General features: G+C 37.1%; 1 protein-coding gene across 1 annotated transcript in view; it reads right to left on the bottom strand.

Annotated features, from left to right (window-relative positions):
- ANO2 (anoctamin 2) overlaps positions 1-24,247 on the bottom strand; it is a 185,868-nt gene that overhangs the window by 4,699 nt on the left and 156,922 nt on the right. Inside the window, exons 20-23 of the mRNA XM_062007412.1 lie at positions 18,607-18,755; positions 6,730-6,882; positions 6,569-6,621; positions 4,539-4,720 (exon numbers count right to left, since the gene is read on the bottom strand). Coding sequence (XP_061863396.1) covers positions 4,539-4,720; positions 6,569-6,621; positions 6,730-6,882; positions 18,607-18,755 — 537 coding nt within the window. The remainder of the gene's footprint in view (positions 1-4,538; positions 4,721-6,568; positions 6,622-6,729; positions 6,883-18,606; positions 18,756-24,247) is intronic.

The following is a 24,247-nucleotide window of genomic DNA, read 5'->3' as shown; positions in this document are numbered from 1 at the left end:
GGGGATTGGAACATCTTTCATACTAAGAAAGGCTGCAGGAACTGGGGCTGTTTAGTCTAGAGAAGAGGAGATTGAGGGACGATCTTATTAACATTTATAAATATCTAAAGGGTGGGTGTCAGGAGGTTGGGACATACATTTTTTCAATAGTAGCTAGCAACAGGACAAGGGATAATGGGATGAAGCTGGAACACAAAAAGTTCCACTGAAATATAAGAAAAAACTATTTCACTGTGAGGGTGAGGGATCAGTGGCACAGGCTGCCCAAAGGGGTTGTGGAGTCTCCTTCCTTGGAGGTCTTCAAGACCCACCTGGACATGTTCCTATGTGACCTGATCTAGGTGACCCTAATTCTGCAGGGGGGTTGGACTAGATGATCTCTAAAGGTCCCTTCCAACCCCTACCATTCTATGATTCTGTGAAAACATGTCTGGATCACAAAGAAGCAGTGCTTCGGTAATGCAACAGTATGTTAGAATTGTTCAGGGAAGCGCGGTAGAATCCACCACTGATCACTGGGAGTAGAGGAGATGAATCCCAGAACATTAAGAAAATTAATTAATTTAAAGGTACTTAAAATATTTTCTGAGTATTGGAGCAGAGTTATGATAAGAAAAAAGTCCCTTTAAAGACTCTGTATCTGCTACTTTCTTCTCTTCAGTGGGATCAGTATGCTTTCATGTAGTCCATTACCATACCATGTTATAAAGAATAAAAAGACTAAACCAATAAAAACGTCCCATAACTTAGCAAGGTTTGCTTTTAATTCACCTTCAGCTACACAAATGTTGTTTTGCTTTGAAAAAAAAAAAATATTACAACTAATGCTATGCATCAGGATGATGTTACAGTAATGTTGATTTCGCAGCAGTGTCAAAGAGTTCACAGGGTTGTAGAAAATGGTGTACAAAATATTTGAAGAATGTATTCTGGATGTTTTTTGGGAGAGTTGTTTCTGGCCTGTTATGGTTATTTTTGAGATACCTTAATCTCTGGCAGTGCCCGTAAGGAGCAAAATGCAAGCTTATTGTAACCACATTTATCTCTAGAGGTCACAGAAATCTAAGAATAAGAGAGGTCAGCTTGTTCCCAACATATTTGCCAGAAACAGAAAAACAGATTTTATTTCCAGCTTAAGGGACAGTGTTTGTTGCTTGTCTCTTGGGACACAAGCTAGATAGCCCATACTTTATCACAGTGCTAGTTTGGTCCAGAACTGAGATTTTGATAAGATTCATGTGCAGCTGGTGATAATGAGAAACAGAGCATGTGGATGTTGATACTTTTTATTCTCCCAATTTTTTCCTGATAATAGAACAGAAGTGCTGTCGTTGTTTCTCATTCAGACTAGTATATGGTCAAACATTTTGTATATGTTTCATGTTTGCAATTTTTTATTTATTTAATTTTTTTTCCTCAGTGGCATGGGCTTCATATTATCAGGCAAAGACCACTTTTATACCCAGTGTGGATTATTGCCTTTTCCCTATATTTTGTCTCTGTTGAATCTATGCCAATCTGAGGAGTTAATGCACACATTTCCAAATACACTGGCAGTCATACACATAGAGGCCAGTGACCGAGACCAGGTAAGCAGCAGAAAAGCAAAAGCAGCAAAGTCACAGTAAAGTAGGAGATCCATATGGATCAAGATACTTGCTGAAGGAAAACACAGGCTAATTTGGGGATACAAATTGAAAAGTGCTAGGAACAGAGAGCAGGAAAGTGTTTCACAAACTTACAATTCTATCAGCAAGTACTGATATGATGCATCCTCTCACATGTAACATTATACAATGAAGCAAGTTACCAAAATATACTGAAATCGGGAATAGCAGAGCTCTCAGGGAGCATTTTGAGAAGAGAAAGAGGACAGGCCCTGAGCTTAAGTTGCTTTAATCCTATCTGACACAAGCAAAGGAGCAGGTAGAGCACAGCATGTGGCTTTAAGTACTGGAAAGCTGTTTTTTAGCTTTCAGTCTGCTCTGAACTCTCATATGACCGCTTCCCAAGAGGCAGTAGAGATTCCTTTAACAAAGTTCCTGACACTGGGACGTGACTGTGCTGAGTTACATGGTCTTTTTACCTGCAAGCTCTTTTGACCTACATGCTCTTTTTACCTGCTTGAAAGTTAGGAGTCTTATCTGTGTACTGATCTAGCCTTCACTGTAGTCAAGGTAAGAAGGTCCCAAAGGCATTTGCAAGAGCACTGTCTGAGTTAGGGGGCCGGATTTCTTTTTGTATTTACTCTGTTTCCAATGAAGGAACAGAGATGCATAACTTTTCACAGAATCCCAGAATCCCAAGGGTTGGAACGGACTCATGGATTATAGTTGCATGAGATAAATATCCCGCTTAAAATCAGCGGTATTCTAATTGTGATGAAGGTTTGCTTGCACAGGATCAGGACATAAACATGCACAAACATTGAATAATGCTAACTTTAAGATTTCTTTCTTGAAAATGGTTACAATATTTAATACATACTCTAAGATGGGTATTGATTTGTAAGCCTCATTGAAGAACTTTCATCTACCACTTCTGAAGCCACTTGAACACAACATCTTATTTCCTAATAAAATGAGAATGGAAAAAAATCCACCCTGATTTCATAGATGTGTAGAATCTATGTATAGAAATATGAAATCTTTTAGATACAAGGGGAGGTTTTTGGCTATGTCAGAAACTTAGCTAGAGTATCATCCCGTAAATAATCAGTGAAAAGTAGTGACATGTTTTGAAGAGCAATTTACAGCACCAGTTAGAAGCATAATTACAAACTTAATGTATCATTTTGCTTTAAAATGTCTCCATTTTTAGAAATTAATTTATTTTTAGAAGGGTAAAATCAGCATATATTCAAAATTTGTGGAGTTTTTTTGAAAACAAAATGTTTGATTTACTTGAAATATTTTCTCTCCCTAACTTTACCATGAAAATGAAGATTTTGGTAGGACAAAAATGAGCATTCTAACTAGCTCTAGTTACAAGCCTTCTATGTTATGCCAAGAACTGTTCTTTCAGATTTGTACAAGCGACTAGTAGACACAATGGTATAAAAAAAATTCATCTGCTTTAACTACCTTTATCTATTCTGTAAACACAATTCCTTTAAGAAACGCTGAATGCTTGATATGCAGAAATGTAGAGATCATTTGAACTAGTAATGAAGAACTCTGTGTTTTGAATACAGATTTATCAAGCACAGCAAATTTAGATGAGTAGGAGAAATGAAGAAAGAATTCTGAAGCTCTGACCAGAAAACACTAGTTGATATTTACATTATCTGCAATACCAGCACTATTTTCTGCCAGTATCTGAGTATTCAATAAACCAATATTGCAAGAAAAGACCAGTCTGATACTAGATGGTATGTGAATGTAACCTGTAAGATTTGTCTCGTTATTTCATTCTGCTTGGTAACTGATTTTGTGCCCTTTCTTTGACACTGATTCTGAAAGAGTATGGTGATAGCTTTGAGAATCTCACTTTGACACCTCAGCCAAACTGTTCGCAGGGTAAAATCACATAATGAAAGGATGAGAGCAGAGACTTGAGTCTGAGAAAAGAAACCAGGAAAGAGTTGAAACTAGTTTTAGAACCAGGACAGGTTCAGATGGCAGCTGTCAGCAGTCCTAGACTGAAAAACTCTGCCACATATCAGAAAAAGACAGCCAATATATGCAAATATATTATACATCAAAACAAGGAAACCGATTAAAGACCTGTGTGCAGTAAAGAACATACAAATCAGGGCTCTCCTTCCAAAGAAAATGTACAAGTAAGTTTTGTGAGGATTTCTTACCATTGTTGAGGCTAAGTATAATGTGATTTCAAGGGAATCCAAAAGGAAGGTGAGACAGGCTACTGAATATTACACTGAACTGAGGAGCTTGGTTTTGAACAACCTTGAGTTGTACTGGCCTTAAAAAAGCTCTTTGAATTTCTGTATATTTTTCTAAAAAAGAAAGGCTACTTTGAGAGACCTGGAACCATGATAGTGATTTCTCATGCAAACTGGAACTATTCCATAGGTAGCTGGCACTATGGGAACAGTGGACTAGACATTTTGGACATATTCTAAAGGAAATTGAGCCTTGTTTCCCCAATCTGAAAAGATGGATCTGAAATATAAGACAAGTAGATGGGGAACACCACAGCTTTTAAAGATGGGCAGAATATATTGGAAACTCAGATCTCATGTAAGCATTGAACTTCAAAAAGAAAAAGCAAACCTGGTTCTAGTTAGTGGGTGTCCATTTTAAAAACTCATTGGTTTATTGAAAGTTACTCCTTTTGATAAAGAAAGGATTTTTTAATGTAATTAAGTCTGGCTAAATTGTTTATTTTGGCTCTTAATGCACTCAAAAAAAGAACCCTGTAACATTGTGAAAATTCTCTTAAAACTGTATTTTTAAATTAACCTTTTTAAAGGGATAAATAGTATCAGTTCCCGTTTGGAAAAAAAAAAAAAAAGTCTGAAAAAATACCAAAAGAAATTATTTTGTCTATGCAAATTGTCATTAAAAGCACTTTACCTGCAGAATGAAACATCCTGTGCAAATGGTGAGTTTTCTGGCTGTGTCCCAGCCTTGAGATGACTGACATTGAAGTATGAGAGCGTGTGATTGATGAAGCCATGCATGGTTCCATTTTGACTGTACGCATATTGATACATAAGGCGTGGGATGAAATCAGATGTGACAGCGATTACAAAAGCCTGAGATGAAAAAAATCAACCAAACAACAACATCGTGAATCTATGTCTAAAGTGTCTCAGATTCATTCAAGTGATAATTTTCATATTCAAGTAAGTTTAGAGTGGTGATAAAAGGAGAGTTAAATGGCCAGAGCTGGAATAGAATTTATATAAATGCACAATAACCTGCTCTATCTCTCCAGAGGGAGGTTGTATTTAGAGAAGTGGAGTACTCCTTAGAGCACAGAGTAGTGAGAGCAATTAGTATCCTGTACATTTCTACAACTCTTTCCAAACCTTGGAGGTTTATCACTGCTTTTAAAAGACCATAAGATGTATTATCTAGCTCATATAATTTGAAGTATAATTTGGTGAAATTCTCCAGTGTTATCTGAGGTAAATCAGTTGAGTGCAAGGTCGTCATCCTCCATTTTCCCCTCTATATCAGAATTTATATATCTGATATTGGTGGATCTTGCACTGGCATAGACCTGGTATAATTGTGAAGTGAATCAAACACAGAAGTATGTAGATCATATCAATAAGAATCATTAAGTTAATTTAAAACTATATTTTGCTCCATCAATGTTCTTCAGATGGAGAAGCAGAAACGGGTATTTAGCATGCACATATTTCCATTTCTGTCAGGAAAAGTAGCTAACTGATATTTAACAGAATCCCCAGGAAATAAAAATGTTCAGAGCTTGTTTGTCACAGAAAATAATCAAAGAGTATAAATCTGCAAGGTGTACTAAGATAAATCTGAGAGTGTGCAGAGATTTGCTCATACAGCACAGAAAATACTAGAAATGGAAATCTATGCCCAACAGCAAAATTGTGGGTATGTGCAGGGCTGCACAGGTTTCCTACCTTAAATTATGGAAACTGCCAAGCCATAAGTGAAAAATGTTCCATGTAGGTCAAAAAACCCTGTCTCTCTGGAGGAGTTATAGTTCTCCCAGTTGTAATGATAGCTTACATATAGAGTGCTGTTGTGCTGGAAGATGTATTAGATAAATTGCATGACACCTCTATACAAGTTTTCCCTTCAATAGTGACAATCATCTGCATTTCTAAAGTTTGCATCTTCCATATTTTACAGCTGGATTTTTCCAACCTAAATGACTCCATACGATCTGTGGGTCATACACCCACTGGATAGCTTTGTGATTAAACTCCTTGGGCATAATTCTTTTTTTGTCTTAAAATATATATAGGAAAATATTACTTATGAAATACATTATAGAACAATAAGCATAACATATCTGTACACCAGGCATTCACAATGTTCACATAATCATTCTTGTTCTGTGAAAGAATAAGATTTTGTAGCCATTAAGATTTTTTAGCTTGAGGAGTGTGTAACTCAACTGAAATAAAACCTACTCTTACAGAAATACTCTGTGGGAGGACTTGTGTTCAGGGTCATAACTGTACCTGTATTTATCAGAATAAATACTAATGCGATCTAGTTAAGGACTTTCTGCATCTAGAATCTGGGTTGTTACACTGATATCCTTTTTATTCATGCGAACAGTTATACTAGCAGAGTAACAGAAAAAAGACATGGGTATGAATGAGAAGATCTTTATCAATTATTTGTAGTGTTGCCTGATTATATGCTCTTCACTGGTTATTCTTATATAAATTAGTCTTCCTGTCCTACATTACACAAGGACAGAGAGAACGAGATGAGCGAATGGTCAGCTTCTTTGTAATTAAATCATGTTTTATGCTTCCACAAGAATGAACTTGATAATTTAGATTTTATTGCTGTTGAGAAAATTAGATTTCACTTTTAAATTATGTTGGGTGGACCACATAAGCTCCCAAAATCATAGTTAGAAACTAGTGTAACCAAATACTTACATTAATGATAACTGAAAGCTTTCCAATACCACTCAAAATGTTGTACCAAATTCCTGTAAGTGAAAACCAGAATTTCTTAATGGATTTACTATGATTTTTCTTCTTTCTTACTGAATATTTGGTGTTATCTTCCTCCATTGCAATGTTTTTACATTACTTACCTATATCTTTTGCTCTTACTGTGTCTGGCCTCCTCAGTTCAGTAACAAATTTTTTTGCATCAAGTCGGACTTCTATGATGTTGTTTAGAAGAGCAAACAGAGGTGCCAGAGGGAAGGAGGCAACAAAGAGTGTGACAAATCCAAACTGGATAACTGAAAAAGAAATATGTGATGTTTTTTGATATCTTCTGAACAGAGTTGATATCTGCATGTGACAGTAAAGTGTCAATAAATTTTGTGGGTTAAAAAACCCACAAAACTGCATTTCACAATTTGGTCCCAGTAAAAAAAATCAAAAAGCAAGGCAATGAAGGAGAGAAAGGCTTGTCACTATGCTTTGTAAATGTTTCTAATTGTGCTTCTAGACTCTAGCAACAGCATAAGGCAAAGTAAAGAATAAATTTAATTAAGGACAAAGGGTTTGTGATGTATCCTTCTGCATTCACACATAATAAACTGATTAAGGCTGTATTGTTCTTCCTTTTCCTTTTGCTTATAGAGAAAAATTATTCACAAACAAGCAAGAGGAAAAAGCAAGGTGTTATTGTTTCTTCATAGCTTCCTTTGGAAAACTCGATGGCAATCTAAGAGCAGGAAAACAGTAAGTATCTGTGAATGCATGAACCTGTGGTGTCATATAGCATTTTCATCTCTCCTTATGTCACTGACAAACTTAAAAGTTAGAAATCTCCCTCTGCAGTTCCTAGCAAAGGAGAATGTTGTTGTCACTTTTTTTTTTTATGAGTTTGCAATTTGGGTAGTTTGAAAAAAAATTGAAACCACTAGTCCACACAACTAATAAGCCTGGCTTATTCCATAGCTCAAAAAAAAACAAACAACTTATCAATCATTCACTAAATTAATCAAAGAAAGCCCTCTCACTTTGAAGTGGATAGCATATTTTTCAGCATCTTGTTCCCAGTGCTAGACTACTATCATCACAGAGTTCATCTCATCATCCATCCATAGTATATTGATATAAACAAAAAAAGAACACATTGTTTTCTAAGTGAGCTATATCTCTGTTCTAGGGCATAGGATGACCTCTCTTCATGCAGACAAATTATCTTCTAAGCAGCTAAGGAACCAATGTCACCCTACAGAACCACAATGCTGACACAATGGTGTTTTTCTAGCAAGTCTCAGTGCTCCAAAGATGCTTGGAATAATGTAGTAAAAACAAAATCCCTCTAAGCAAGCTTCCAATTTGGAGTAAACAGTATCCTTAATTCCCCCTTCTTTCAGTGGCACTTCAGGATCTAACTCATCTGCATAAATCTCATTTGGGTAGAATTAGTGTCTGAAAATAATTGATTTTTAAAAAAAACTTTTTTATTTTTTTTCCAAAGTGCTAAGGAATTAACAAATTTCCTAAAAGGCCATGTGTTCCATGGAAAGCAGGAGGCACCAGCGGTGAATATTACTCATGAGACTGGAATCATTTCCTTGTAAAAATGTTACATTATTTTAAAATAATACTTCAGGAAAGTGAGAGAGGTGTATTACCAGAAAACTAAAGAGGTGTAGAAGAGGAGGAAAGAGACTGAAAAGCATACTGCCTAAATGCAAAGGCAGTAATCCCAGTAAGATTATACTGATAAATCAAATTGTGATTTACATTTCAGAATTAAATAAATAGTGGTATAGAAAAAGAGTTGGTGTGTATGAGGCCCTATTTATTATGGCTTCTTTTTTGGCAAATCCCACTGTAACTTCTCTCTCCACTTTGGGAGGAATCCATTGCACTTCTGGTGAAAAACAGGGGTTTTCAGAGGACAACACTTTACTTCAAAATAATTTCTTTAAGCACTGTTGACACAACCTACAACTAACTAATAAGTTAACTTCCTCTAGGATCTTCTCTTGCATGCTTTTTTTTTTTTTGTGTGCAGACTACAATTCTTCTGACTGACACTCCTGCTTTTCTCTTCTCAGTCACAAAAAAAGCACAAGAGTATATCCCAACATACACTATGACAGAGCTTTTTCAAAGCACACAAACATCCTATCCTTGAATTCATACTTTCCTTAATATTTTATGTTCAGAGTCAGGAAAAGGAATTAACAAGGAAACAAAAACAGATGTTAGAGTAATGTTTCAAAAAACTGTGAAATGCCTAGAAAAAAATACATAGTACCAAAATATGTCTTATTTGGTTTAAACTAAATTTAACAGGAATAGATCTTGAAGGAGTCCAGTAAAAAAAAAAATAGAAAAAAAGAAAGATGTATTTACAATTCTTTAAGTATAAACCACACACACATTTGCTTTGATGTTGTTTGCAGTCTTTTTAGTCATTGCCTGGGAAAATGCAGTTTGATTTTTTTTCAAGTTCATGAAAGAATGTTCAAGGTATGAAAAGGAATTCTGGACAATTGTGTAAATATGTCTTCATAAAAAACTCTGCGCCAGAAATGTTTGCGTGGCCATCTTGAAATCTCTTCAATCTTCTAGCCTCCTTTTTTTGAAAGTGTAAATGATGCAAAAAGCAGGCAAAAACCCCACAAAAGCAAAACCAAGCATACCATAAGTTAGATGGTTTTGTGTGGTAAACTAGCAAATAATCATTCAAAACAAGCAGTCTATGAACAGCCTCAGCAATTTAAAGGTACTTGTTTAGTCCGGTCAGTATTTCTAGAAAAAATATGATGTCAGCAAAACTGCATGGATTAAAAAGAGAAGAATTCCTGCTGTACAGCTTGGGTTCCAGAAGGAATATAGTCACAGAGTCCTGAAGTTCTGTGTAGTCATAATGGAAATATTTACAATCCTTCTAGGGCAGTCACAAAAAACTATTCCATTAAGAACAGCTGACAGACACCAAGACGTCTTGGTTTTGTCTGGAGAACTTGAAGGTAATCCTGCAATACCATTTTTGGAGTCACACTTATGGCACAACCCAGTGGCCCCACATAAGAGCTCTACCTGACTTGGCTGATTTTTCTCCCATGCTTTGAGGAAAAGCTTAAAGAGATCTGGGCCAGGAGTTGGATCTCTGGACATTCGGCCTCTTTCATATCTTTCTACTTATCTGATAGGCAGCCTGGAGATGAGATGAACATCATCCAGCCTCATGGCACAAGCTAGGGGACAAAATTATTGAAGTTTAAGTATAAAGAGCAATCAAAAACACAGGAAAGAATACCTTCTCCCAGGGCATCAAAGTCTGAGACTAGATGTGCTATCTCTATTGTTGATGAGAGAAAAAAACCAAACCACATACTGTTGGTGCTCAGTACAAGTCAACTTTACCGTCCAACTTAATCAGGAAAGAGGCAAAGGCCTCAGAGCCTTTGAGTTTTTCAACATCTGATGCCACATCTGCAACATCTCATGCAGACTTAGGCTGGCTGGGCCCTGAGACAAAAACTATAAAACACAAACAACATCAAGAGAAATCTCTCAGACTACAGTGCTTCTCAGAAGTCCACTTTTCAAGCTGTTCCTCTGTGCACAGTGTCTGAACAGAATCTGATCCCAACAGAGACATAGCACACATTGTCCCCCTAACTCTGACCTCAAAGTTATGATTAAGAGCAGAGATAAAGGCTTTTACATTATGGATCTTCAGAGAATCAGTCCTCAGCATAAAACCTTGCACAGTGAATATCATTCAGCTCCTACGAGATTTACTCACTGAGTAGTGTAAGTAACTTTAATATCTTCTACATCAAAACCTAAAGTAAAAGAAGGTAATTTTTAATGATTCTGTTGTTTTATTTCTCCTTACTTCTATATCGATATCTGTCATAGGATCATGTGTTACTGGAAGTAAACAATGAAAGAATTATTCCCATGCTAAGCAACTTTTTAAGTCCTAAGAAGAAATTTTTCAATATACAGTGAAGCTTGGCAGAGAAACTACCTAAAATGTGCAATGTACTACTGCTTGGTAAAAAAATATATGCAACAAGTTTACACAACAGGTTGAGTTGATATTTTCAAATTTATCATGATAATGAAGAGAAAAATACAGTTTTCTCTTCAATGATTCCTTTTATCTATTTTTTTTCTTCTGCTGCCTCACACATTGCCGTTTTGATGGCTTTTCCTGCTTTAGGGGAAATTCTTCCAAACCTCCAAGATTAATCCTTACAGAAGTTAATAGCAACAGACGTTGCTTCTGATAATTTTCTTCTTTGAATTCAAAAGAGAGTTTTGCCATAGATTTTTTTAAAGAAAGTGGAGGATGAAACCCTTTGTTATTATTTCTCTTTAGAAAATTGCCACATGAATCTTGGACTCAGAGGATTTTGACTGGAGAAGGGAAGATAGAACAAAGAAAGAATCTGAAAGTCATTGCTGATGTCAGCTTCTCAAGAAAACAGTAGTGATATGAATTTCACACATTCACATGTATCATTTAGATGGATTTGGAGATCCTATCATTTCTCATTAGCAATATTTATTACTACTCTAAACATCAATTTCTTGCCAATCCCTATCATTGCACGCTAGAAACATATGTCGCAAGCTTGCTATCAGCTGGATGAGGAAACTGCTATATATCCTACCTACTTTGGAAATGCATGGGGTCTGGTATATTGGGCTGGGTCAAAAGTCATTGTATAGTTTTAGAAACAGGAAGTACTGATGACATATTTGACACATGTTAACAATGACAGTTTATGTTTCAGGGTCCCTTGAGGAAAAAATTCCTGATCACTCAGGGACATTAAGAGGGTCTCTACTGAAGAGTATCTGCTAAAAAATACAAATATATATCAGTTAATAATATAAAAACAAACAGTCATCAGAAATTTCACTGGTGCAAATGAAAACTGTGTGTAGACATGTTATTGACTGACAAGGCCTGTTTAAGAAACAAGTTCAGCACAGTCTTCTGACTGAAAACAGATTGAGAGTTTAACTCACTGAAGAAATGACCCACTAAAACTTTTTCCAAAGGGAAATTTAAAGTTTATTTGCCATGGTAAAGGGTTACACTTTTTCTTCCACTCTACTGGTATCTATAAAATGCCATTGAAACCAACAGAAGTCTGCCTGACTTGTAGACGTTGGGTTTCATCCTCTCATATTTTCTTTTTTCTTAGATTTATGTATAACTTTTACCTTACAGATTGTCACTGAGAAGCCTCATGTTATCCCCCTTCCCCTTCATGTCTAGTTTAAAGGTCTGTCAATGAGTCTTGATAGCTCATGAACAGAGATCTTCTTCCCTCTTTGAGAAAGATGAATCCCATCCATGTAGACCATACCAAAACCTCCCAAATTGTGGAAGTGACACCAGCTACAGAGCTGTGTTAATAAACCAGGTCCATTTGCTTCTTTGAGTGTCTTTGACTGAGGGGAGATCTTATTAATATTTACAAATATCTAAATGATGGGTGTCAGGAGATTTGGACATGTCTTTTTTCTATGGTATGTAGCAACAGGACAAGGGGTAATGGGATAAAGCTGGAACACAAAAAGTTCCACTGAAATATAAGAAAAAACTATTTCACTGTGAGGATGAGGAAGCCCTGGCACAGGCTGCCCAGAGGGGTTGTGAAGTCTCCTTCCTTGGACATCTTCAAGACCTGTCTGGACATGTTCCTATGCAACCTGATTTAGGTTGACCTGCTTCTGCATGGGAGATGGACTAGATGATCTCTAAAGGTCCCTTCCAACTCTACCATTCTATGATTCTATATAGACAAATTTAGTTTGGATTATAGGTCACTCCTGAGGTGGTGGGGAAGCCATGGTATGGGTACTGGCTCAGAGACAGCAGGAATTGGGATTCTTAGAGAAAAGGCTCACCAACCACAGATTTAACTTAGGATGTGATTAAACACTCTAGTCTGGTAGAACCCAGATTTGCATTTAAAGTACTGAACAGCTCTAGAAGCCCTTGAAAGATGCATGAAATGAAAGGTCCCACTCCTGAGGCACTTGAACATAAGCCATCTCTGAGACAGACATGGCTGTAGCCTGAGTGAGAACAACTTGGATTTGACCAGCTTTTCCTCCTTTCATGTTTGTGGTTTTTTATGCTCATTGTTAATAGGCCAATCACGATTAGAGGTACCAGCTCAGTGTTCCCATTAGCCGTCATGCTGCCTCTTGTTTTAATTGTGCCAATGACTTTGTTGACATGGACTAGAGTGACTGCCATTTTACAGAATCAAATGTCAGTCAACAAAGGCAGAAATAAATTTCCCAAAATGAAAATTTAGAATATATATATATATATAAAAATAAAGAAATAAAACCCCAAACAGTAAATCTCACCATTACTACTAACTTGTTTAGACTTAAAAAACGGTGGTGGAGGCCTGTAGACTTCCTGATATAAGAAATCAGAACAAAAGGAAACTCCAGTAGCTTTGAAATGGCCATTTCAAACTTGAAGTGAGTTATATTCAAAAAACTCATTACCTGTGGAATATCATGCTGCAAAACACAACCTGAGATCACTCCAAACACTGTCCCTTAAGCATATGGTGCCTCACCAGGCTAATCTGCTTCATAAGGGAATGCAAAGAAAATATGTGATAGGACTGAGCCAGGCTCCAGGTTTCCATCAGAAAGGCCACCTTTAATAGAAATTAGTAAAAGAGACTCTATATGAGTACAAAAGGCAAGGATTGCCTGGGATTAGACAGACCCAGAGTCAAGAGTGTCAGCTTCAACAGAGGCTTTCTGTATAGTTTGAAAGATGTCACACATTTTTAAAAGTAGGAACGTCCTGATAGGACAAACATGAATGTGGTGAATATTTACACACTGATACATAATCTATCCCTGCACATTTCTCCCTGAAACCACATAATCATCTGAATGGGGGAACCCAAAGGCTACAGTAAACCCAATCTGTAGTTTCTTATTCATCTGCTTCATTTCTGGTTGAACAGATACCAGTAGGAGCTTGACCTAGTAAACCAGTGTGAAATTAAGAACTAACTTCTGAAACAGCTGTCATGTCTCTCTTCTCCTTAGTATCACACCTCTTCTTACATCACAGCCATTTTGCCTTTTTAAGTAATTCAGGAAAAAAAAGCAACAACCTTCCTCTCCACTTACTGAATTATCTTACTTTCTGCCCCCGCTCTCAAATCAAATTTAGAAAAACAGGTAAATAAGCTGTATAACTGCTTGTTGCCTCATCATTTCAGCTTGATGGCCTTCACAATAATTCCAGCTGACAGGTTCAGCACTGAGCTGAACAAAGTGGGTGGTCTGAGTCACTCTGTAGTGCATCTGACAGCTGAATGCAGTGATATGGACCTGGGGCAACAAGCAGGCTGGGGAAGTGCAGCTTGAGTTTCATTTGCTGCACATTTGTCTTCAATCACACAACTCACTGTTGGCACACTACAAAGCTCAATGAGCTACTCTCTTCATTTGAGAAGCTAATTCTCCTGCTGTAAGCAAATGTTTAGATTAGTAATTTATGCATTCATTTGCAGGGCATCAATCTAATTATCCCTGAATGGCTGCAGGAAGAGACAATCAACATTGCTTATGATCTAGGTGCAAGAGACTAAAACACAGGCTTAGGGGACAGTGATTTATAACATCAGTAGCTTAGACCCTGATACTATAAATTATTCTAACAAGGTAGACCTTTGCATCTAAGTGGTGCTCTTGTCAATGAATCAAGGGTGATCTCCACATAGGCACTGAGAAGCGGGAGGACAGCGTCATCTAACATGCAATGTACAGATAACAGAGAATAGAAAGAGTTTCTTCCCTACCTGGACATTTTACATGAAGTCCAACTACAATTAGGAGAAAGCACCAGAATACGATGTTTGGAAAGTGGAATATTCTAGTTCTCTAGTTCAGAACTCACTTAAGACTCCATCCTGTTCCTATATGAGTCAGCCACACTTCCTGGTTATCACAGAGAGTACTCAGTGGTCTCCAACCCATTATCACTGGAAAGCACTCCCACTCCTTCTTACCCTTCCAGTGCTGTTCATTGTAATCAGCCATTCATGCTGCAACTGATCACGTGCTCGAGCTCTCAGAATTAATAAGATCAACTACCACAGATGTGCAGTTACAAGAAATTAAATATTTATAAACAATTGTATTCATTCTGTTTGTTTATTACCAATAACTAAAGGTCCTTGTCCTTAGAGAGAACTAGCTAACCAGGAAATTTTTCACGTTAAAGTACAGACATTTCTGAGTTATGCCTGAGCATAAAAACATAGAAAATTTCTATGTTTTTTCAACATTGTTTAGCTCAAAGTTTGCAAAGAAGTTTACTTAAAGCTTTCCTGGGGAAATATTATCTTAACCTGAAGTACTGAGTGGAAAAAAAACAATCCTAAAAGAGAATTTTTCAACAAAATTTCATCATGTGCAGAAGGGGTAAAGTAGTAGAGGCTGCAACAACACACAGTCAGATCCTAAGGTGAGCTGAAACAATTGAGAACAACATTATGGCAGATGGGGGCTTCTTTATGTCAACTTCGTGTCACTCCAGAGGGCAAGGTGGAGGTTCATAAAAATATCTATAAAACAGATCCCTAAATCTACCATTATATCAAATATCACACATGCTTACATATTTACATAAATCCATCATTATATAAAAACCTTGTATACATTTATAAATATATTATAAATTATGCCTATAAATCAATATAGCTATTTCTATATATAGCTGGATAAACCATATACAGTGTTTACCTTTTTTTGTCATAAATGCACTTTCTTTCAGATATTTTGAGACTAGTGGCTTGTTAAAACAGAACTTGTCACATACAATATTTAACAGATGTCTGATTTTAGACAACATGCCCTTTGACAAGCTGTGGTTCTCTCTTGAATACTTTTATGCCCTAAAGCTTGTTTTTGCCTAGATTATTTGTCTCCTTCCTCCTCCCCCACCAATACCATTCCCACTTTCTCCTTCCCTGTTTCTCCAGGGTCTACCCATGGGGCAGCTACAATGCGGAGGCATACACAGCAATTTTGATTTTTATGTGCTGTGAAGAGCCTGGACTCATACTCCTAGCATCCCCGTGTGCTGTTTCCTCTCAGGTTCATTTCCCTGAGGACAGATGAAGCTGGATTCTGTCCCAGGGCTGCAAGACTGATTTATTTGGTGGTTATTTGCATCTCTGTCATTCTGGGTTCTGTTGAGTCATAAAGGCACACTTTGGAAGGGATATATATATTTCACTCTGCTATTCTCAGTCAGATGCTTGATAGTCAGCACCTAATTCATCTGTAGTGTACTCCTTTATCCCAGTGTTTGACCTGCTCCTGCTGGATCACTGGATGAGTGAAGGGGGATGCATGGAGATGAATGTGATCAAACGATCTCAATGAAAGCTGAAAAGGCAGAAGAGAATTCCTTACAAAACAGAATTATACCAAAAATGCCTAGTAGTTGGGTTTCCTTTCTGAATTCATTTATATAGGCCAGATACTGTACTCAGATTTTCAAATAGCATTTCATAAGTATCAGTGCAAATTAAGACAATTGAGTTACATCTTGAACAAAGTGCAATCAAGATGCCAAAGGGACTAGATTTCCAATTATAACTACTGAGGACAGTGGCACAATGTCAAATGTGTTTAAATGATAAAAATTTATTCACGATATTTTGTTTGAAAAAACTCAGCACCTTAAAGTTTCTTTCTTGACTGTTATTTTCTAGGTAGCAGAAACCACTCTAATGCTACGTCTCAAATGACTTACAGTGGCCACACTGACTTTAGATCCTAAATCAGAGAGTCTTTTAATGATTTGGAAATGATGGATCAAGCCACAATCACACTTGCAGATAGTAAAAAGTGTTGGCAGTCCACACTTACAGATAACAAAAAGTGCCTACTATTCCTCTCTCATAAGACATTGCATTGTGAGAAAATAATTTCTGCATAGCAGTAGATCCAACTCCCAGATCCTACCTAGGGGAAATCAGCTGCCTTTATGATGTGATGGTGCGGTTACCAAACTGGTGGCATCTTGACACTTCAAGAAAGAGTTGCTCCCAGTTCCATCTGGGTTTCCACCAACGTGTTTATCTCCTCTAACACAGAAAACCAAACTGTGGAGCAACCCTGAAAATGTACTGATCTCTGCCATAGTTTAGTAGTAATTTAAGTAATCCTGTAAACCAGCAAGCACATATGAACACATAGAGGCACCAGCTTTACAAAATTAGAAACCTACTGACTTTAATGGGGTTTCCTCTACTTTATACAGGTTTGAAAGATGACCCAACATCTGGCAGTGAACACCATCAGTGACATCAGTCACTCCTGCAGGATGATGCATGTAGAGGATGTATACACATGCTATTTAGAAAGTTGGAGAGTATGCTGGATAAAGAACTAGTATGAAAGGTACGAGACTGAGAAATAATTCCCAAGTGTATCCCAAATTTCCTTAGAAAGTGTGATCAACTCAAAGCCTACATGCTTTAGCACTCCACAAGTATAACGGGAATACTAGTCCTCCATTCTACTGTCTATTTCAGTGGACCAAGAAGCTCTTACAGGTTGAAGGCTCTCTCCAGTTTTATATGCATGTGGATTTTAATTTAAGCATAACTGGACCAGCTGTATACATGATTCAATGTCATGGAATATTCAGTCATGAATTAAGTAATTTAAAAATATATTCCCGTAGTTTTCTGTTTTAAAGGATGATTTAAGAGAAAATAGACATTAATATTTAGAAATCTACATATTTTTGCTATGTTTGAAACATTAATGAGCAATTACGATTTTGGCAGGTGGTTGTACTGCGGTTGAGAAGGACTTCAACAGGCTGGAGAAATGCTCCAAGAAGAATCTCACAATGTTCAGCAAAGTAAAACACCAAGTCTTGCACGTGATGAGGAAAAACTCCAAGCACCAGAAGACATTAGAAACTTTTCAAAAAAAGTCTGACTGTCCTGGTGGAGAACACGTTGAAGATGAATAAGAGATGTGCCATAGCTACAATGAAGGCAAATAGCCTTCTGAGGTGCATTAGGAAGAACCTTGACAGCAGGTCGAGAGAGGGGATTCTTCCCCTCTATTCAGCACTACTGAACACATCTGGAGTGCTCTTTCCTGTTCTATGTTCCCCAGTAGAAGACATGGACATATTGCAGTGAATAGAGTGAAGAGCAACTAAGATGATTAAGGGATTGGAGAATCTGACATAAAGGCGAAGTCGAGAGTGTTGAGATTGTTGTACCTCAAGAAGAAAAGTCTGATGGGAATCTTGCCAATCTGTTCAAATAACTCTTGTGTGGATTAAATAAAACAGAACTCAACTATTCTCAAGTGTGCCCAGTGACAAGAGGTAACAGGCACAAATTGAAATATAGGAAAATCAATTGAAAGATGTGAAGGTGATGAAACTCTAAAGATGATGATGAAATACTGAAGGTGATGAAATACTGGAGCAGGCTGCACAGAGAGATGCAATGTCTGCAACCCTGGAAACATTGAAAACGCAGCTGAGCAACAGGCCGAGTCCCTGAGTAACCTGTTCATCTGGGAACAATGTGCTCTCACAGTGTAAGTATTAACAGATATTAGAACTTATCATTGTTTCTATGCTAGTAATGTGGTAGTCTTATAGTCCTGCTGCCTCAGAATCACAGAATCTTAAGGGTTGGAAGTGACCTCGAAAAATCATCTACTCCAATCCCCCTGCCAGAAGAGGACCTCCTAGAACAGGTCACACAAGAACTCATCTAGGGGGGTTTTGAATGTCTCCAGAGATGGAGGCTCAACAACCCACCCTGGTAGCTAGTTCCAGTGCATGTAATTACTGCAAAGTAGAAGTGTTTGGGTTTTTTTCCTCCCTTTATTATGAAAATTTATTACACACAGTCATATCATATACAGTGACTGGTCCTATGTAAAGTTATTATTATTGTACAAAAAGAAAGGGGATGTAGAAAACTTACTCATTTCCATGTATTCTGGAGTCAGCCCTGTGAAAGGTTCTAAGATATAGTCAAGATCCCATTGCTGAGGGTCCTTTGATTGGTTGGTGTCCGTTTCCTTTGGCTCAGTTCTTTCATCCTTCAGCTTCCTGAAGAGCTTCTTTAGCTTCCTGAGGGAGAAAAGTTAAGATTGAACTAAGTAATTCTTTTTGTCCCTTCAAGATTTGGCCCAAGTCTTTGTGCAGCAACACAAAATGTATATAATGTTATATTGGTGCCCCATAGACTTAATTTATACCATCCTCTAAAGCTCTGATGCTGCTTATTGACAATTGACAGGCTGATATGAGAAGGAGATCTTATGTTCCTGGGTCAAGAGGAAAGTTACGGTGTCATAACACTGTTACAGTGGAATTAAATCCAGTATTTTTTCATAATTATTTCTCTCTAAACAAGTATAAGGCAAAGTATGCAGATCTATTTAGACCCTGAAAAACTTACTTCACCAGGAGCTAGATGCTTTATGTACTTGCACAGTTGTATAATCTTCCTTCAGAGATTTCTCATAAGAGAGTTTCTGAATTTTCCTTTAGGTGTGCCACAGTGTGTATAAAGATGGAACACTGAGCTGGTAAACAACCAATGTTATGGTGAGACTTGGAAATTCCCAGTTTCAGTCAGGAAATATTTCTGCTACCTGAAAAAATATGTCTTGTAAGACCAGCTGTGCTGGTGTGTTTTCACTAGCACTGAAGCAGAAAATCAAAAGTTTCCTACCATTTCTTAAGTAAACACATATCTCACAGATCAGAAGAGTTTGTGTTAGAGGTTCTCATTTTGACTATATTTTACAGTAACATTGTCCATTTTGGCCAGACTATAACTTACTTATAAGGATGAAAAATTATTCGTGCAAGTATTTCTTTGAACTTCAGTAGTCATAGTAGCATCAATCACTGTCCCCTTGAGATAGGGATACAAATTTAATGACACTGACAAATACATGTATTTCAGAAGCAGTATAATCCCGGAGTGAAATGGATCCATCTCTAAAATAAAAGTATTCCCAGTGTCTCTCACACATGACAATTTAAATGTATATGCAACATGAAAAAACAACAGAATGAGATATTTCTTCACAATCAAAGAAGCAAAGTACAGTTGAATTAGCATAAAACATCAAGATTTATATATATCATATGTCTTCATTTTGCAGATGAAATTTATCTTTCACAAATGTACATGACATTATTTTATAGCTCCTTACATATGTACCATATGAGTGAAAATCCAGACTAATTCCAGTGATGTTCTGCCAGTAGTGTAAGGAGGTTCTCTCCCACAAACTTTTTCTCCCACAGCTTGCGGTAAATCCTTTGAACCAGAGGTGTGTGGCCTGGAGACAGGAGGGTATGGGGGAAATGGTAGGGGTTTTCACTTGTAGCTCCAGTTAAGCAGAAACATTTTCTCAGACAGGGAAGCAGCAGGGCAATGCTATCTGGCAAACACACTAAAGGCTTTTCTGGGTGGGTTTATTGCTTTGTTCCTGAATATACACCAAGCTACACATGAATACTGTATCACCAGGCAGCACAAGGCTTTATAGCTGCCTGGAAATGACCACAGTGGCTGTAGAATTTCTACATAGACCAGTGTTTACAGGGCCCATTGCATTTCATCACCAGTACAGAGGAAAAAAGGATTAGCAGACATTCTTAAAACAGATCTAGAATGCATCAGGCCCTGTCAATTCTAGGATCACAAAGCTACAAAAATCAAGGGATTAACTCCAGCTTTTTTTACAGATACAACTAAGACATAGCTCTTCAGTCTAATGGTAATATCCTCAGTACTTTTACAATACCGAGATATATTTGGGCTAACCAAACACTATTAGTACCCAGGACATTCAGTTTACACAGTTTTAATAAAAAAGTGAGGGGATTTAAAGTACTTCACAAGAAAGAATTAGATGCATCCTCACAAAGACATTTATGTCCTAAATCATGCAAACTCATGATGCTGTTTCAAAACATTAACATTTTCTTTCTCCCCCTCTGTTTTTATGGCAACCAAAGGAACTGTGACAGAAGTTATATAGTATTTAGAGAGTAAGAAACTGAAGGTAGCATTTAAAACAATCAAAGAATATCCAGATTGCGCTCTTCCAATATATCCCAATTAATTTCCTAGTGTGAGAGACTCTCAGAAGACAATGGACAATATGTTCAAGATAGTGCTGACATCCGTTCCAATAAAATGATATGAGCTATAAATGTCCCTCACACTTCTCTGGGTAGATGCGATTGAAGAGCATCTCATTGTCACTGTGCAACATCTGAGATAAAATTTGGATGTGTTAAATGTGAAATCTATACGTGTGTGATCTAATGCTCTGGTTACAGCATCACAGAGTTGAGTTACAGACTTTATGTATACACATAACTCCCCTGAGAACCCTGTAACTAAGACAATAGTTGTTGGTTTAATGTTTAACTGGTAATGCACTAAATCCAGGACTCAATTACTCAGAAAAAATCTTAGTTTTTCATCTGGCTATCTATAAGTCATACTTGAGGAACGACACAGTTAAACATTTTGAGTTAAGCTTTGACAAATGCTCTTGTTTTTATTTTTATGTACATTTTTTAGAGACCAACTAACTGAAAACGAGTCAAACTAATCCCTTCAAAGTTTCCACGAAAAAAGTATACCTTTGTGTTATATCCAAGCATATGAAGTTTGAGACCAATCAGAAATCTGTCAGGGAGTTAAAGGATCAGAGAACAGGGATTTGCAGTTTTATTCTCTCACTATACAGCAGTGGGGTAATAAAAATTAGTTTTGCAGAACTCTATGGATGCACATATGATCATGTTATTAAAACTGAATAATTTTTTTAAATACTCTTGTGTGAAACCTGTTTCTTAATTATTCAGATCAACATTTTCCAACAAAGTTGACAAAGGTAATCAAGAGATGTTTTATCTTCTGATTTCTGAGTGCCAGACAGTCCCACCAGTGAGAAAGAGGTAGGTTTGCCCATTCAGGATGAGCCTCTGAGAAGCTTTGTGTTGAAAAGGCACATACTGAAAAGTTTCATGACATCACTAGTAGCCGTACGAATCTGAACAAACAGAGAAAACTATAGAATTGCAGAGTAGCCATTCTTTCTGGTCCTTTTGCCAGAGAACATTAAAAAAAGCAAGACATGTTGTTAAGGAGATTTGAGAGCGTGAAAGAAGAATGAATGCAGGATCAGGGAGAGAGAAAATGAAGAACAGTTTTTTGTCAGAAGGATATGTCTAGAGCAGCTGAAAACGATGCTGCAGTTTCTCACAAGGGATTGTCACCAAACTGTTGTGTTAGATAAGGGGTACTTTAATTACGTTGTTCATAATTCCTAATATTATTAATAAGCATCATGTTATGCAAGGTGATCAGCATCTGAAGAGAGCACAAAATCACTACAGGAAAATGTCCCTGGAGAACTTACAGGCTTTTGAGAAAATAGAGATGAGGAATAGACAAATCAAAACCATAGTGATCCTGGCTGGGCTGCAAGAACTTGGTGCACTTGCACAAAGACTCCTTTTAAAAAAAACAGACAGATGACTCTATTTATACAGTAAAAAAGAGTATCAGGATTTGAGGGATGTAGGAGAAGACATTGGAAAAAAGGAGAAATTTGTGGTGAGACAGAGTGAAATATATAGAGGCTGGAGATGCAGTGCAGCTGGGGGGGCAAATTGAAATAAGACAGATGTAGGAAACTTATTTTGTTGGGGTAAGTCTTTGTGTTATTGTTGGCTGTACAGCCTTCACAATCTATTTCTACCAGAGTTTATCAGAAAGATTGGAACTGAGGACCAGTTTACCAATTTCTCAAGGCTCTCAGTTAACAAATGCTCTAGGGTACTGCAGAAGCAGGTCACCTGTGATGGTCACCAAGAACTCAATTTGAAGTATTGCAAGGCAATGTTTGCTAGACCAAAGGTGCAAATGGATACTTTACACAAAAAGACAGAAAAACCCTAGAATCCATCTGCCAGGGCTGAATGGCTATTTATATCAGGTGTTTTTTAAGGTTGTGTTTCCAGTTGATGGGTTTTTTTTTTCTCTTTGTAGCATTATGGAAAAGAGTACAGGGAGAAAGCTACAGATAAAAGACTATTAGGTTGAGTAGCTGGAGCACTTGTGTCTAGAGAGGAGCAAATTCTACGATTCTGACCCTTGTGTCCTTGTCTGTAATTTTTTTTAATGCTTTCGGAAGGGAGTACAGTCTTATTCCTACAGTGTATTCACATAAGGAGAGACCTCATAGTCACAGATAGGGGATACAAGAAGGTGGAAGGGGAAGAACAAAAGCACTTTAATCTCTCATTCTGTTCCACAGATTTATGGTATAGTCATGCTTCCTTGGCACATTCAGACCTCCTGGATTCTATGGAAGTTTCAATTGTTTGGGATTTATTGATTTTTTTCAACAGAAGAAAAAAAAATCCCTCAAAAACTGGAAAGAAAGAAAAAGTAACCCCTCCGTATTAACTAAGAATAATTTATTAAATGTGAAAATCAACATAAAAGATAATAGCTATGAAAGATTGTCTTTAAATTTATTTTATTAACTCTTATTATTCTCATCCAGCATAGTTACATTCATTTTGAAGTAAACGATGGAAACTAAAAAAAAAAAAATAAATAAAGTAAAATGGCCAAAATCATGGCAATGCTAAATTCAAGAGTTCTGCTATTGACTTTAATAGGTCTGGGATTTCACCCTAAGGGTATATCACCAAGGTCAAAGACATAGAGTAATAAAATAACCATATGGATTTTTTTTATTAAGTTCAGAAAAACAGAACTGAAGAAAAGGAGCCTTACAGAAACCCTAGGTTAAGGCTCTCAAGCCCTGCAGCCTTTTAGGGTTAATTCCTGGGATAGGAGTAAAAGAATTACTGTATGTGACACATCTGAGTGAACTGTGGTATATTCACATCTGTTAAACTTGTGAGTTCCAGACCCACAGAACACACATTTCAATTCTTACTTTTCCATAATTCAAGTGTTGCATTGGCTTTTCTGGTTTTGTGTTCTTGGGTGCAGAAATTGAGAAAGAAATCACAGAAAGGTTTAAAAGACAATCACATCGTATCTGTCACAGCCATACAATGGTTTCTCTGGAAACATTGAAGGAAAAAGGAAATATATATCCCAATGACCCCAAACAATGCAAGACTGCCATCTAAAGCTTAACTCCATGACTCCTCATCCAGTTGTGAGCATGGATGAGCCAGAATGAAGGCATTAAGTGATGGTTCCCTATTGCAGCAGCACTGCATGATAATCTATCATCTATTTAGTACCATTTTTTTGAGGGAAAAAGTAAATACAAGTAAGGCTCTGTGATCTTTTGCAAAGCTATTAAAATGCCTTGGGGTTCACTGGGAATTAAATTAAAATGTTTTCTGAAAACAAACCTGAAATCTCAAGATTTCAATGAGGAAGAAAACACTTCTGATTTGAGTCATCAAATAACTTAGCAGAGAGATATTTCCATGTTACAGGCATATAGAAGACAGTTCCAGATTCTGAAGAACAATCACCAATTCCTTCTGCTTTTCCATATGGGTAAGATTGATTGCAGCACTTGTACTCTGCC

The sequence above is a fragment of the Colius striatus genome, chromosome 1 (assembly GCF_028858725.1).
Source record: "Colius striatus isolate bColStr4 chromosome 1, bColStr4.1.hap1, whole genome shotgun sequence".
In the NCBI taxonomy this organism is placed as follows: domain Eukaryota; kingdom Metazoa; phylum Chordata; class Aves; order Coliiformes; family Coliidae; genus Colius; species Colius striatus.
This window is presented reverse-complemented; position numbering and strand designations above follow the sequence as displayed.